The sequence below is a fragment of the Anabrus simplex genome, chromosome 2, assembly GCF_040414725.1.
Source record: "Anabrus simplex isolate iqAnaSimp1 chromosome 2, ASM4041472v1, whole genome shotgun sequence".
Taxonomy (NCBI): Eukaryota; Metazoa; Arthropoda; class Insecta; order Orthoptera; family Tettigoniidae; genus Anabrus; species Anabrus simplex.
Genome location: NC_090266.1, coordinates 96,020,000 through 96,033,107, shown reverse-complemented (window position 1 = coordinate 96,033,107; position 13,108 = coordinate 96,020,000). Strand labels below are relative to the sequence as shown.

Below are 13,108 nucleotides of genomic sequence, written 5' to 3'. Positions count from 1 at the left end.
ATTCACAGCTGCGATTTATGACAAAGTGCTGGATTACTTGCTAACGGGTAAAGTAAGGTTTAACTTCTTACTGGCAATTTCATTTCACCGAACTCACAAAATGAAAGGTACGGGGGATAAATCAGGTAAGTCACATCTCTGTCGTAATCAAGATAGTGATATAATAGTTAAGTTCTCCAGTCTGCAAAAATTAACACAAGATTAAGAAATTCTACAAAATACGTGGAAAATAATTAATGACATAACTGCTATTTTCTAGTATTTCTAAATATCGCATCATCTTCTGCAGACTGGAAAAAGATTATATCGTGGATATACTGCAAAAAGTGACCAAGTCAAAAATGGGCAAAAAATGAGATTAAATGGCCACCTGCCTAGAAAAAATGCCCAAGTCAGTGTCTCTGTCAGTAGACTAGGAATAACATGTCAGATTTCTGACCGAATTTGAATATCCGAAGTAATGTTCAAAAATATTTGAATGAGTCTACTCAGTCACATGACAGATGAAATTCTGACCAAGTCACTTCGGTCGCTTTTGCATGTGAAATGCTTCATTTTCAGTATGTGACTGTCATGACTTGCTAATTTTTAGCAGATCTCAAATGAAGTGTTGAGATTGGCATTCGTGGCTTGTAATGAGCTGTTATCGTAAGCTTGTGTTAAAGTTTGTTTGGGTATGTTGTGAGTGTTTGAAATAACTTTACTAAATGAGTCGGGCGTTAAGAATTCTGACACTTGCATAAAGAGAAAACAGCAATGAAGATCCTACTAAATGTATGTTCTATATAAATAATTATACTACTCTTCCCTTTTAGAAGACCATTTTAAGTATTATTTTACACAAATACAATCACGAAGACCCTAAATTCAGACATATTCGAACTACTGGTTGAGGTCATCCTCTAAGAATTCCGGCAGAGTTGCCCACTTCATACAACACCCAGTTATCTATTTGTGACTCCAAAAAAAAAAAAAAAAAAAAGAAAGATCTTCTTCGGTTATGCTCTACCAAATTTATTCCACCCGAATCCTATGGGTGGTACAAATCCTTAACTGTTGACACCATCAAGAAAGACCGTGCTCCAGAACCGCCAAGTATCTTAGACGATTCTGCTGGATGGATGCTTTCAAAAAGGGTGTTCTTTCAAAATAACACCTTAAGGAGAATTATATTTTGAGAGTTATATTTATTTTAATTTTTGTTAGTGGCTTTACGTCGCACCGACACAGATTGGTCTTATGGCGACGATGGGATAGGAAAGGCCTAGGAGTTGGAAGGAAGCGGCCGTGGCCTTAAGTAAGGTACAGCCCCAGCATTTGCCTGGTGTGAAAATGGGAAACCATCGAAAACCATCTGCAGGGCTGCCGACAGTGGGATTCGAACCCACTATCTCCCGGATGCAAGCTCACAGCCGTGCTCCCCTAACCGCACGGCCAACTCGCCCGGTTGTTTATTTTAACTTGACTGAACTTGTGTTATTCAGTTGCGTAATTATTAGCTCGTGTTTTAATAATAAGCTCCTTTTTTGAAGCAAAAATAGGTTATATTGACTTTTTTTATACATAGAAAATTAGACTAAATATGAAAATATCCGTGCCAGTATAATTATATTTTCTGTTTGTCATTTATGTTATTAAGCGAATGTATTCAAACACCTTATTAAGCACTTAAGGAGTAAAGTGACCAAGTCACAATACTTGAAAAATCTATTGGTGACCAAGTCGGTACCTACGCTCTCATTCTTAAACCCATCGTCATACAAAAAGTTGTTTATTTCAGATTTCAAACATATTTTAAAAAGCTATAAAGTAATAAGTTAGAAGAAAATATTAAAAACCTAATTTTTTTGCTTCTTGTTGAAGTTTCAAATGTATTTCCTGAAGAAGTATATTGTTTGACTTAATGACGTTTTGCAGTATACCCACGATTTGTTAACTGGTGATGGAGATTATTTTTTAAAGAGGAAATACAACTAGGCAACCATCCTCGGTTAACACCAATCAGAATGGAAAAATGGAACGGATGCGACACTTCGAAAAATTACATTTTTGGACATAGAAAGACAACGTGGCCTCGAAGGGCGTGAAGGTGAATGACTCCCTACGCCTAAATACATAATACCGTCGGGGTCAGAAAAGAACAAAAGTTGGCTAAGGGAGGTCAGATAGGATGTATGGAAGTGAGGAGCCTGCCACAAGTAAGTGGAAGCAATGACAGGACACAGCTAAGGGCGCCAACCCACGCTCCCAATTTAAGAGCACCTGAAGCCCCGTTTAGTCGCCTCTTACGACAGGCAGGGAGATATGTTTACTAAGTCGAAACTGAAGAGTGAATGGCTTCGACTTTAGAAATGGTATAGTGGTGTTTTCGATTCAGGATGAGGAGAGCGTTCTTTCAGGGGGACGAAATGGGGAGGGAAAGAGAGCAGGTTGGTAAAGAATAATGTGTACTGGGGTAAAACCAGAGGAGTCAGGTTGAACGGCAGAAATAAGTCCCCCGAGTTCCAGAAGACAGCAGTCCGATCACTGTCATAATATTATCTTGCAATGTGTCATCGCTTGTTTCAGTCTTTCTGCGTCTTTAGCTAATTCAGTGTCTTGGTAATTATAACAGTAACTTTCATCATGCCCTGTACGTTGTGCCCAGTGTTTCAAGTGACGTGCGACGCCACCAAGTTCACAAGAAAATGTAACGAACAATGAAGAGCCGAAAGGAAACGCTACGGTCAGACAGCGGACGTTAGTAAGGAAATAGATCTTGGAGTTCCCTTGCAACAGCCTTGTTACGACGTTTGAAAGAGAAAGGTGTGAAATATTGCGCAGTTTGAATACATTTAAATCGCAAAATGATTGTAGGGATTGTAGTGATCGTCACCATGGCTCGTGGGACATCGAGTCATTTTCGATTAGATGAACCAGGGTTATTGGGGAGGTTCCGACAGTTTGATATAGACATATTTGTGCGAATTTTTGCTTTTGAGTTTGGCAGGTTTGGTTACTGTACTTCCTGTTAAACACTGGGGACCTCGACGGGACAACGAAGTAGCTTTCCGTGATGCAATCTCTGCAAACAGAGTTCGGGTTTATTATGGGACCGAAGGTAACAGAGACAGACATGTTTGTGCCAAAGTCTTTTGTGCTATTTACAGTTTTACCAAAATACAAACTTAAATACTTGAAGAAGAGCTTAAAACCATCTGACAGTGCTCCAGATGGTTAAAAAAAGGGTGAGCAAAGTTCGTTACGTAGAATGCTTGTCGCCACAGCAGAATCTTTGATGTGTAGCCACGATAAAAATCACCAAAGCCGCTGCAGCCATAGTGACTCAAAGAAATGCTTTTGCACAGAGATCATAATCTGAAGGAAACATTTCGGCTTTTTAAAGAATTATATTTCACCTACATCGTATCTTATGACACTCACGGGAACATTTTGAACACTAAATTTAACATTTTTTACAATACCAGTGTACTGATATGTTTGCTACGTGTGACAAATATCTGGTAAAAGCGAAATCTTTCTCCCCTGAGGATGATCAGAAGGAGATAAAAAAACTGGAATGTCTTACATAAAAAACATGACCAAAATATCTATCACCGCAGGGAAAAAGTCAGAAAATCCGCAAAGGAAGGTATAAAGATTGATTTTACTCAAGGAAAATAAGACACGTTCAACTTCCCAACGCACTGCTACAAATGCCCATAAGAGAGCTTGGCAATATTCAAATGAAGGATTACAAGCCACTGATCCATTGATTGTGTCTTGAAAAGTTTGTTATTGTAGAGTCTCGTGGGAAAGAAAGGACGTTATTGTAAAACATGTTAACAGTGAAAAATACGTGACTAAGCGACGCAAAAATTGTACCGCTGGCACTCGTTTATCTCAATCTCAAACAAAACATACTTCTGTTATGGAGGGATTGGACAGCTGAAAACGCCGGCAAGTTTTCGAAGACCACTTCTCAAAAAGAACATTTGAAGTGTTTGCAAAATCAAACATCCCATTGGGAAATGTAGAACGCCAAGAGTTACGAGCATGGATTACGAAATTTTTGAATAGACGCTCATTTCCATAAAGTAGATGCTAATTTCGATATAAATAGATGGCAATTTTGATATAAATAAATGCAAATTTTTCCAGTATTCGCGTATTGTTTATACTGAATATCGATGTAAAAGTATTTGAGATTTTATCACTTGACCAAGCGAAAAGTCCAAGTATATTATTAAACCTAACTAGGAAAGACTGTGAGCTGTGGCTTCTAAACAAACCTTGTTGAAAACATAAAGATTCATCTGGTATTCAATATCTCATTTCATACCGATATGCCATTTTCATGCTGAATATATTTTACGTCTTAAGGCAAAAGTTATAAATGACAAATCCTAATGCATATATCCACCACGAGGGATTGTGGTGATCGTCACCATGGTTCATGGGAGGCCGAGTCATTTTCGACTAGATGAACGAGGGTACACACGCTTCGTTTGTATCAGACACTTGGAGTTCCAAAACACTCAATATACTACATGATCTTCCGTAACATATCTCCAACAGCAATTGTCTGACGAAGTCAGTGACATACTTTTATATCTGAGCCATGAAAATGGAGAATTTCATTGTTGGGCACGGAATAACAGCAGAATGGTACAGCAAAATGCACATTTCTACGAAGGTACTAAAATTGTTCATTCCAAATGAGAAAACTAACACTTAGGCTACCACTAAAAGCAATAAATATTCTGCAAGTCAAATATGTGATGGAGTAGGATGGAAATATGATTAATGAAGAAGCATCGTCACCGACACCTACCTTCTCCGAAGTACAAAGCTAAGGCATGTTGCTGTAGATTCGAACCACATTTCCAACTTTCCTATCTTCCACGACATACTCTCGATCTTCGGAGGCTCCGTCTGGTGTACTTCCTTCTAATAATAGGACTAATTTACAAGGCGATAAACGAGCGTCAGTTACCATTGGAATCACCAGTTTCATGCCGTGTTGTTAGTGGTTACAAGATTATTTTTTATCTGGAAAAACTATTTTAAATTCGTATCTATTCGTAGTTTGCATGGGCGTTCCTAATGCTTGCTACATTCAAGAGCACACCGGCATTATTATGAACACCAGGGAATATCCATGGTAACCACCATTTGCAGCTGGTTTGGCTGGGTGAAACTAAATACGTGTGTTGGAAGATTGTCATAGGTATCTGGAGTTCTCCCTCCTGCAGTGCATCCCACAGCTGAGAGTGACAGGCGGAGGATAAATAAAGCGAACAAAACAAATATCCATCCGGGTTCAAGTCCGAGGAATTAGAAGGCCAGGGCTATAGTTGGCCATCGTGATCGTGCTCTTTCAATCACTGCAAGGCACTTCTAGACATGTGACATGACGCATTATCTTTCTTGAAGATCCTATTCACCTCAGGGAATACGGTCAGTACATGTGGGTTTACGTTATCAGCAAAGACGGATTTATAAGAAAATCAGTCTAAAATGCATGATGCACGTGCATGATGGTCCCAGAAAAGGCCACAATAACTTTCCCCACATCATAACACACTCGCCAGTAGCTTGTGCTCTTCAGCAATGATTGCTCATTGATTTCCCCCCTGACACGCCAAAGTTCATCTGTTCGATAATGCAGAAAATGGGATATATCCGAAAGGACATCCCTTCGCCAATCAACGGAGGCCCAATTCCGATACCACCCCATAAACTGAAGCTTTTCTGCCAATGCACGCTCAGTAGCATAGGTACAGCGATTATTCATTTGTTTCCGAGCTACATAAGCTACAGGGTTCGTTGAACTGTCGTATAAGACACAGCTCTGGTGGTCGCCTGGTTCATTTTGACGATGAACCAGGGGCGGCCGTACCTTATGTGCTGAAGTGCTGCAGTACATTGCCTATTTGATAAATAAATTACTTTAAAAATATTATCTACAATCAAATACAGTGCATTGAAAAAGACGTCAGCCAAAGAATAGGAAATTATTCATCTTCCCTCACAACCAGGCAACTACTCGTGCGCTCCACGCCGGGTGGCTGTGCGATCACAGCTCAGCGAGAATTTCTAAGGTTTTTGCCAGAAAGCAGGAATTCTGCCTTTCGTGCACGCGTGCCCAACTTTTCCGATAGGCCGTGGAAACAACAGCCAAGACAGCCAAGTCATCACTTCCACAGCGATACTTCGTTCGACCACAGAGAGGCAGCACTTGCATTACGACCGATATGAGAACGTGGCAAGTGGCACCCTCTTGACTCACCGGTAGTATTTAAGAGGGGATCGCTCAAAGCAAACGGGAAAACAAAATTCTGTAGAGCTGTTCCCGCCAGGTCTTTTAACACCAAAGAGGATAGAATACTGCCAACTTGCCTGTTCCATAGCCACATTTGTAAATCGATGGACTATAAAAATTGTACTTTTTATGTTGTCAAAATTACGACATGATATTGTGATTTTCTTTAATTAAAAATGTCTAGTTTACAAATGTCTCTATAAAAACATAACATTCAATTTTGCATTACGACGTTGCTGGTTTTAGTTCAATGATGTTGTTAACATTGGGAAGTTCTGTTTTTGCGTACTCACACCAAGTGTTTGAGTTCGTGAATATTTTGCCATTGCAGGTGTTATTGTGTGTTTAATTACATACTTTTATAGTTTTATGAGGAATGTGTGTATGTGTTGAGGTTGTTGGCGTGTATGTTCAGTGTGGAAAACTCAGTGGAGAGCCTCTTGAAAACCACATACCGGTATGTTTCTAAATATTTTTATTTTTTGGAAGAGGGATGGGTTACAGAACACAAATGATTTTCTGACCGGGTCGGGGATTTTAATCATCGTGTGATTAATTCTTCTGGCGTGGGAACTGGTGGTTTGTGTTTTTCACAACACTCTCCTCTTCACATTCACATAACACACTATACTACCAACCACCACAGGAACATGCAATAGTGATTACATCCCTCCACGTAAGATTGGTGTCGGGAAGGGCATCCGGCCTTAAAACAGGGCCAAATTCTCATTTGCGACACAGTTCATACCCGTGACCCCATAGGGTAGAAAAAGCTATAGTAGTAGTAGTAGAAGAAGAAGAAGAAGAAGAAGAAGAAGAAGAAGAAGGAAGACAACGAGTTTTACGTGAGCAGGCGATCTATCGCATTCCTCATATAGTCTAACCGAGCTCGATAGCTGCAGTCGCTTAAGTGTGGCCAGTATCCAGTATTCGGGAGATAGTAGGTTCGAACCCCACTGTCGGCAGCTCTGAAGATGGTTTTCCGTGGTTTCTCATTTTCACACCAGGCAAATGCTGGGGCTGTACCTTAATTAAGGCCACGGCCGCTTCCTTCCCAGTCCTAGCCCCTTCCTGTCCCATCGTCGCCATAAGACATATCTGTGTCGGTGCGACGTAAAGACAATAGCAAAAAAAAAGCAAGCAGTCTACACATTCTGCCAATTCACGGCATATGATGGCGACGTTAAATATGAGGTGGTCGTAATAATGTCACTCAACTGGATATACTGTACGTACACTCAGTTTTAAATGTGAAACTGTCTAGAAAATGATCAGTATTAGCTTTTCGTAGTACAGAAAGAACCTGTTGTCAACTATCAGACGCATGCGTACATTCAAACTAGCTAACATGGCGGGACTGTACAATGAGTCTATCACTGCTAAGGGCCAATCCAACTGATGAGCCCAAATAGCGCGTTCTGGATGAAACACTGCAAACGCACACAGCTGAACAACACAAAATCTGGTCCTATTGCTGTGATGTTTTGGTTCTACGGCCCTAAAATCCTTAAACAGCTATGTTTAGGATCGTTATCATGCAGAAAAAGCCATTGACGTGGCATTCGTGTCGCCTAGCATAAGGTAACATATTATGGTCCAAAATGACGCTTTTCGTGATACTCTCTACATCAGGCGGTTCCATCCTGTAAGGACACGAGGGTCACACTGGAAACCTTAGACATGATCGGGGGCCGCACTTTAATAATAGGTAAATTTTCGTAAAATTCAGCAGATAGAACAGAGGTACCGGTATGAAACAATAGGTATAGTTAACGAAGGTTTAATCATGTTAATTGTTTAATACCCCATTTTGCATGTGTAGCCTATATCCTGTCTGTTTACGTGTCTGTCTCTTTGTGACGGCTAAACTCAAAAACCACTGGATGGATTTTGATACGGTTTTCACCATTCCATTAATCATTTCTTGAGAAAGGTTTATGTATAGAAAGTCCGGTTCCATGGCTAAATGGTTAGCGTGCTGGCGTTTGGTCAAAGGGGTCCCGGGTTCGATTCCCGGCAAGGTCGGGAATTTTAACCATCACTGGTCAATTTCGCTGGCATGGGGGCTGGTGTACGTGTCGTCTTCATCCCCATCACGAAGCGCAGGTCGCCTACGGGAGTCGACTCAAAAGACCTGCACCGGGCGAGCCGAACTTGTCCTCGGACACTCCCGGCACTAAAAGCCATACGCCATTTCATTTCATGTATAGAAACATTCATTTATAACCAAAGGAAGCCGAGCAGTAAACGATTTCAGTGAAGCAGAACGAAGAAAAAACGGTCGTCCGCAAACCTTTTTAGCTTACGCTGGCTAAACCGTTAATGATACATCGATACTTGGCTTACTTGGTCAATATTGCCGAGATTTGTTGTGGACATCACCACGGACTCTAATTATTTTTGTATCGTATAGATACCAGTTGTCTATATATTCCAAAAACATGAGCAAACTCTGCCTGCGACTTACCCTCCATCAGAGATCGTATTATAGCTTCCCTGAAAGCTAGGGTATATTTCTTACGTTTATACTGTGCCATAATTATTTTCTGAGTTTTTACCATGCGTCTATTAAATATCAATCATCGCAATTGCTAGAGAAGGATAACACTGATTATGTCAACAGACTTTTGCACTGCCAAACTACTGTACGTTCACTTACCTCGACAAGTTGTCTCTGCTGTGCTGTACCTACACATCCTGTATCATTCTGTATGCTGTCCTCTTTTGGACCCTGAACACACACTGTCAGTAGACTTATGAGTGCTAATTTATATAAGTAAAATGATTATTTTGTCGGTAAATTTAATATTTTCACGCCAAACTTCGTTTTAAAAATCACGGATCACGAATAGAAAAGTCGAATGTAGGTTCATTTCAACTTTAGTCTGTTCGTCTATCTGTTTTTCTGTTTGTCCCTTTGTTACGACATCACAAGGAAACTGTTTAACAGAATTCCTCGAATTTTGCACTAGACTATGAGTGGCCGTTTTGGCAAAATTGTGCTTTTGTCGGCCTGGTAGCACATTCCAGTGATATCGCCAGACATTTTACTGGCCGTGTGAGTAATAGTTGAACACAGAATGGGCAAGACATGAGATCTCAGCTTATGTTATTGCGGCCAGCCCTGAAGCTGGCTTTCTGTAGTTTCCCCGAGTATGTCAGGGCTCAGGGCTCTACCGTAATTGAGGCCACGGCTGCTATATGTCCAGTTCTAGCTCTTTCCAACCCCAGCATCATAAAAAATTTACCTGTTTTGGTGCGAAAGTGAGAAGAAGAGAGATTACTGGATTATTGCGCTGTTGCTTACTAAAATAAGCTTCCTTTATTTAGGGCTTTGAGTATATAAGAATGAAGAATGCTGTTTTAAGCATTATTAAATTTTATTTGGTTCTTCTTCCGGTTTGAACCGTGTTGTTGTTTTGTGTACTTTCTACAGTTCGCCGACGTTTCGAATACATGGCAGTATTCGTTGTCAATGTGACTGAAATACCTCCCAGCCTGGGAGACAGATTACCTCGGATCGAGTAGGGGTATTTCAGTCGCCTTAACAAACAATACTACATTGTTTACAAAACGTCGGAATGTACAGAAAACGACAGCACGGTTCAACCCGGAAGAAGAGCTAAACAATTCTACACACCATGGAACCTTCACGTCTAAGAATATTATATCTTCCTTCATTTAGAGCTCAGAGTAGATAGCACTGAAACATATGGTTTTAAATATCACTAAATACATTTAAAACGTCGTATAATAATTCGAATTCATCTTTATTTGCCAGTCAAACATGATCAGGCAACTCATATTCTTATGTTTCCCAACTCTCAGAATTCCTGTAACAAATAGCACTAAGAACATCCTATAGTCAGCCCGATATGTTTTTCCATGGTCTACAGTTATTTTGCTAATGTGGAATTACACATATCTGAACCTTCTATTTAGACTGATACCATTTAATGTGTTTGAAATAAACCGAATTAATGTATCATTCATTTGTAATTTCGTTTCAAACAAATGTATAACATACAACTTATAGCTTTTATGCGGATATTCTTGCTACATCATATTCCCCCTTCTGTCTCCGCTAATACATACTCCATCCACAATTAACATCTCTTTGCTAGTATTGAGTTGTTTCATCACGGCTCTTAGTCCGCAGAAGCCTGAAGATCGAGAAGACAAAAATTCCGCTGTCAATCTGCACACTATTGCAGAAAAATAGGTCTGAGCTACATTAAATGGGCATGCAAGAACGCTTAAAAGAAGAAGTGATCCTGGAAACAAACCATCAATTGTGATTCCTGATACTTTGATTCCTGGACCAATACCACATAATCGATTTCTACTCTTTGTATCGAAATATTTGCACTGTGACTTCCAGCTTACGTTCAACACCCTGTTGTGATGTTCCACGAAAATGGAAGCTCATTACTGCAAATATATTGTTAGGACATACATGGTCTATTTCTACATGTTAATTACTAAAGGTAACGAAGCATCTATCCTACAAAAAGGAGAAATCTAATATCAACATTAAAATATTCAATAAAATAATGACTTCTAGCGTCAAATGCGTTATTACATGATATGGAAAGAATTTTCTAGTTGATCTGAGAAACATTTAACGGTATAATTGAGGTATAAAACTATAGATTTACAGGTTTTAAAATTCCATTTCCAGATTTCGGTAACGACAGTGAGCTAGGCACAATTATAATTTTACCCTTGTTTTTGCCACTATCATCGAACAGTAATTTACAAACCTCTACACTGAGATAATATTAATTTCTTGTACTACTTCAGAACTGAATACAGAATTTGAAATGAACCTTCAGCTTATTAAGTCATGTCGAGTACATCTGGAAAAATCCCAAAGAAAGTAGCATGATTTGTTCTGGATGATTTCCGACAAAGGAATAGTGTCACGAAAATGTTGCAAACTTTGGGCTGGGAAGACTTGGGAGTAAGGAGAGGAGATGCTCGACTATGTGATATGTTTCGAGCTGTCAATGGAGAGTTGGCGTGGAATGACAGAAGTAGACGAATAAGCTTGAGCTGAATTTTTAAAAGTAGGAAAGATCATAATATAAAGATAAAAGATAGAATTCAAGAGGATAAATTGGGGCAAATATTCATTTATAGAACGAGTAGTAAACCATTTGAATGAATTATCAAGATAAATGTTCGATGAATTTCCAAGTTCTTTGAAAATGTTTAAGGAAAAGGTAGGTAAATACTGGTAGGGAATTTGCCACCTGGGTGACAGCCCTAAATGAAGATCATTGATGACTGATTGATATATACCGAGCAGATGCTAAGTACAGAATGAGAATGGCCAACTGAACACCAGCGGGGTCTGAGCTAACGTCGGATGTTCTACCGATTGAGATATGGTGACCTAACTCTTAGTTATTATATTGGAAGTGACCTCAGTTACACCGACTCTTCCTATTGGCCATTTATGACTCACGAATTGGTGATCATGTCAAGAAATTAGTCCCCCCTCCCTTTTATAATATCATTGGTTGTCGTCATTTAAAAATGTAGCTGTAGGTGGATAACTCCCCGTGTGCATAGCAATTTCCGTGTACATTTGTGCAATTCCCAAAACGTATCAAGATCTAAAATACTTGAAGATATTCTGCTGCAGTGAAACAAACGTATTTTCACGATCTATGTCCACTTATATAAAGTATGTGAAAAATTTAGCAGAGGACTCTTTTTAGGGATTAAGCGAAAATAAATAAAACATTGAAACAAAATAGTAATGTTATCTTCATGAATGTTCTTGGAAATAAGTGTTAATTTGATAAATGTTTGACTTCCACAGATTTTACAATGATAAGTTTGCGCACGAGCCACATAATCTGGTTTACCATCATATTATTGTCAAATTTTGTGAAACTAATGTATGTTAAGTGCTCAGCTCGGAGGCTGGTTTGATCCTGAACAGTTCCACCATCAGCTAATAAGCCCAGTTTATTCCTGTTCCAAAATAACTTGTGAAACTGGAAGGAACAATGACTTGTAACGTCCTTGGGGAGTTTTAAACATTTTGATTCGGATTTCCAGCAGAGACAGAAAATATTAATTGTCATGCTTTTCACTCTTGTATACTATTCCGTGTTTGATGCTTCTTCCTATGAACTTGTCTTTTGTGTAATCACTCAAACATCCACACTTTTTGTACAGCTAATGTAATAAACAACCTATCAGAAATCGGTGGCAAGAGTCACTTATCTTAATGACAACTCTGCTTTATTTAAATCGAAAAATCCTAGAACAGGATAAAATGCTTCCGTTTCTAAATACTTTATGTACATGCATAGGAAGATGATAAAATCAAGTAGTTTTTAGTATAAAAATCTTGAGCAATTGGTGCTGGTTAAGTTATCAACCCATAGTTACGGTAAATACAGCTCTTGATGTCCCTATACAAATAAAATATACCGCGCATGAGCACATTTGTCATTCAACAACACTGTACGAAGGTATTTAAAATCTGCCTAACCTACCTGGTAAATTAACCGTTTACAGTTCATGAATTATTACAAACGTGTTTCTATTACCTCCCTCAATATTTCTCGTCAACAAAACTATTTTATTCCTCAAACCTGCATTTTATATCAGTTAATATATTCATTCATTCTAGAACAGCAGGACACCTGCCAATTTTATGCGAACGTTTATTTTACTCACATTCAGGCACATTTTGTACACTTTGTTTTAGGAGGTGTCGGTGATTAATTTACGAAGCATTGACTTTACTTAATTCACGATATGAAAAGTGCTATCATCTAAACT

At 39.1% G+C, this 13,108-nt stretch overlaps 1 protein-coding gene across 1 annotated transcript in view; it reads right to left on the bottom strand.

Annotated features, from left to right (window-relative positions):
* LOC136863453 (glycine receptor subunit alpha-2-like) overlaps positions 1-13,108 on the bottom strand; it is a 105,761-nt gene that overhangs the window by 74,629 nt on the left and 18,024 nt on the right. Inside the window, exons 3-4 of the mRNA XM_068225943.1 lie at positions 7,091-7,162; positions 3,420-3,440 (exon numbers count right to left, since the gene is read on the bottom strand). Coding sequence (XP_068082044.1) covers positions 3,420-3,440; positions 7,091-7,162 — 93 coding nt within the window. The remainder of the gene's footprint in view (positions 1-3,419; positions 3,441-7,090; positions 7,163-13,108) is intronic.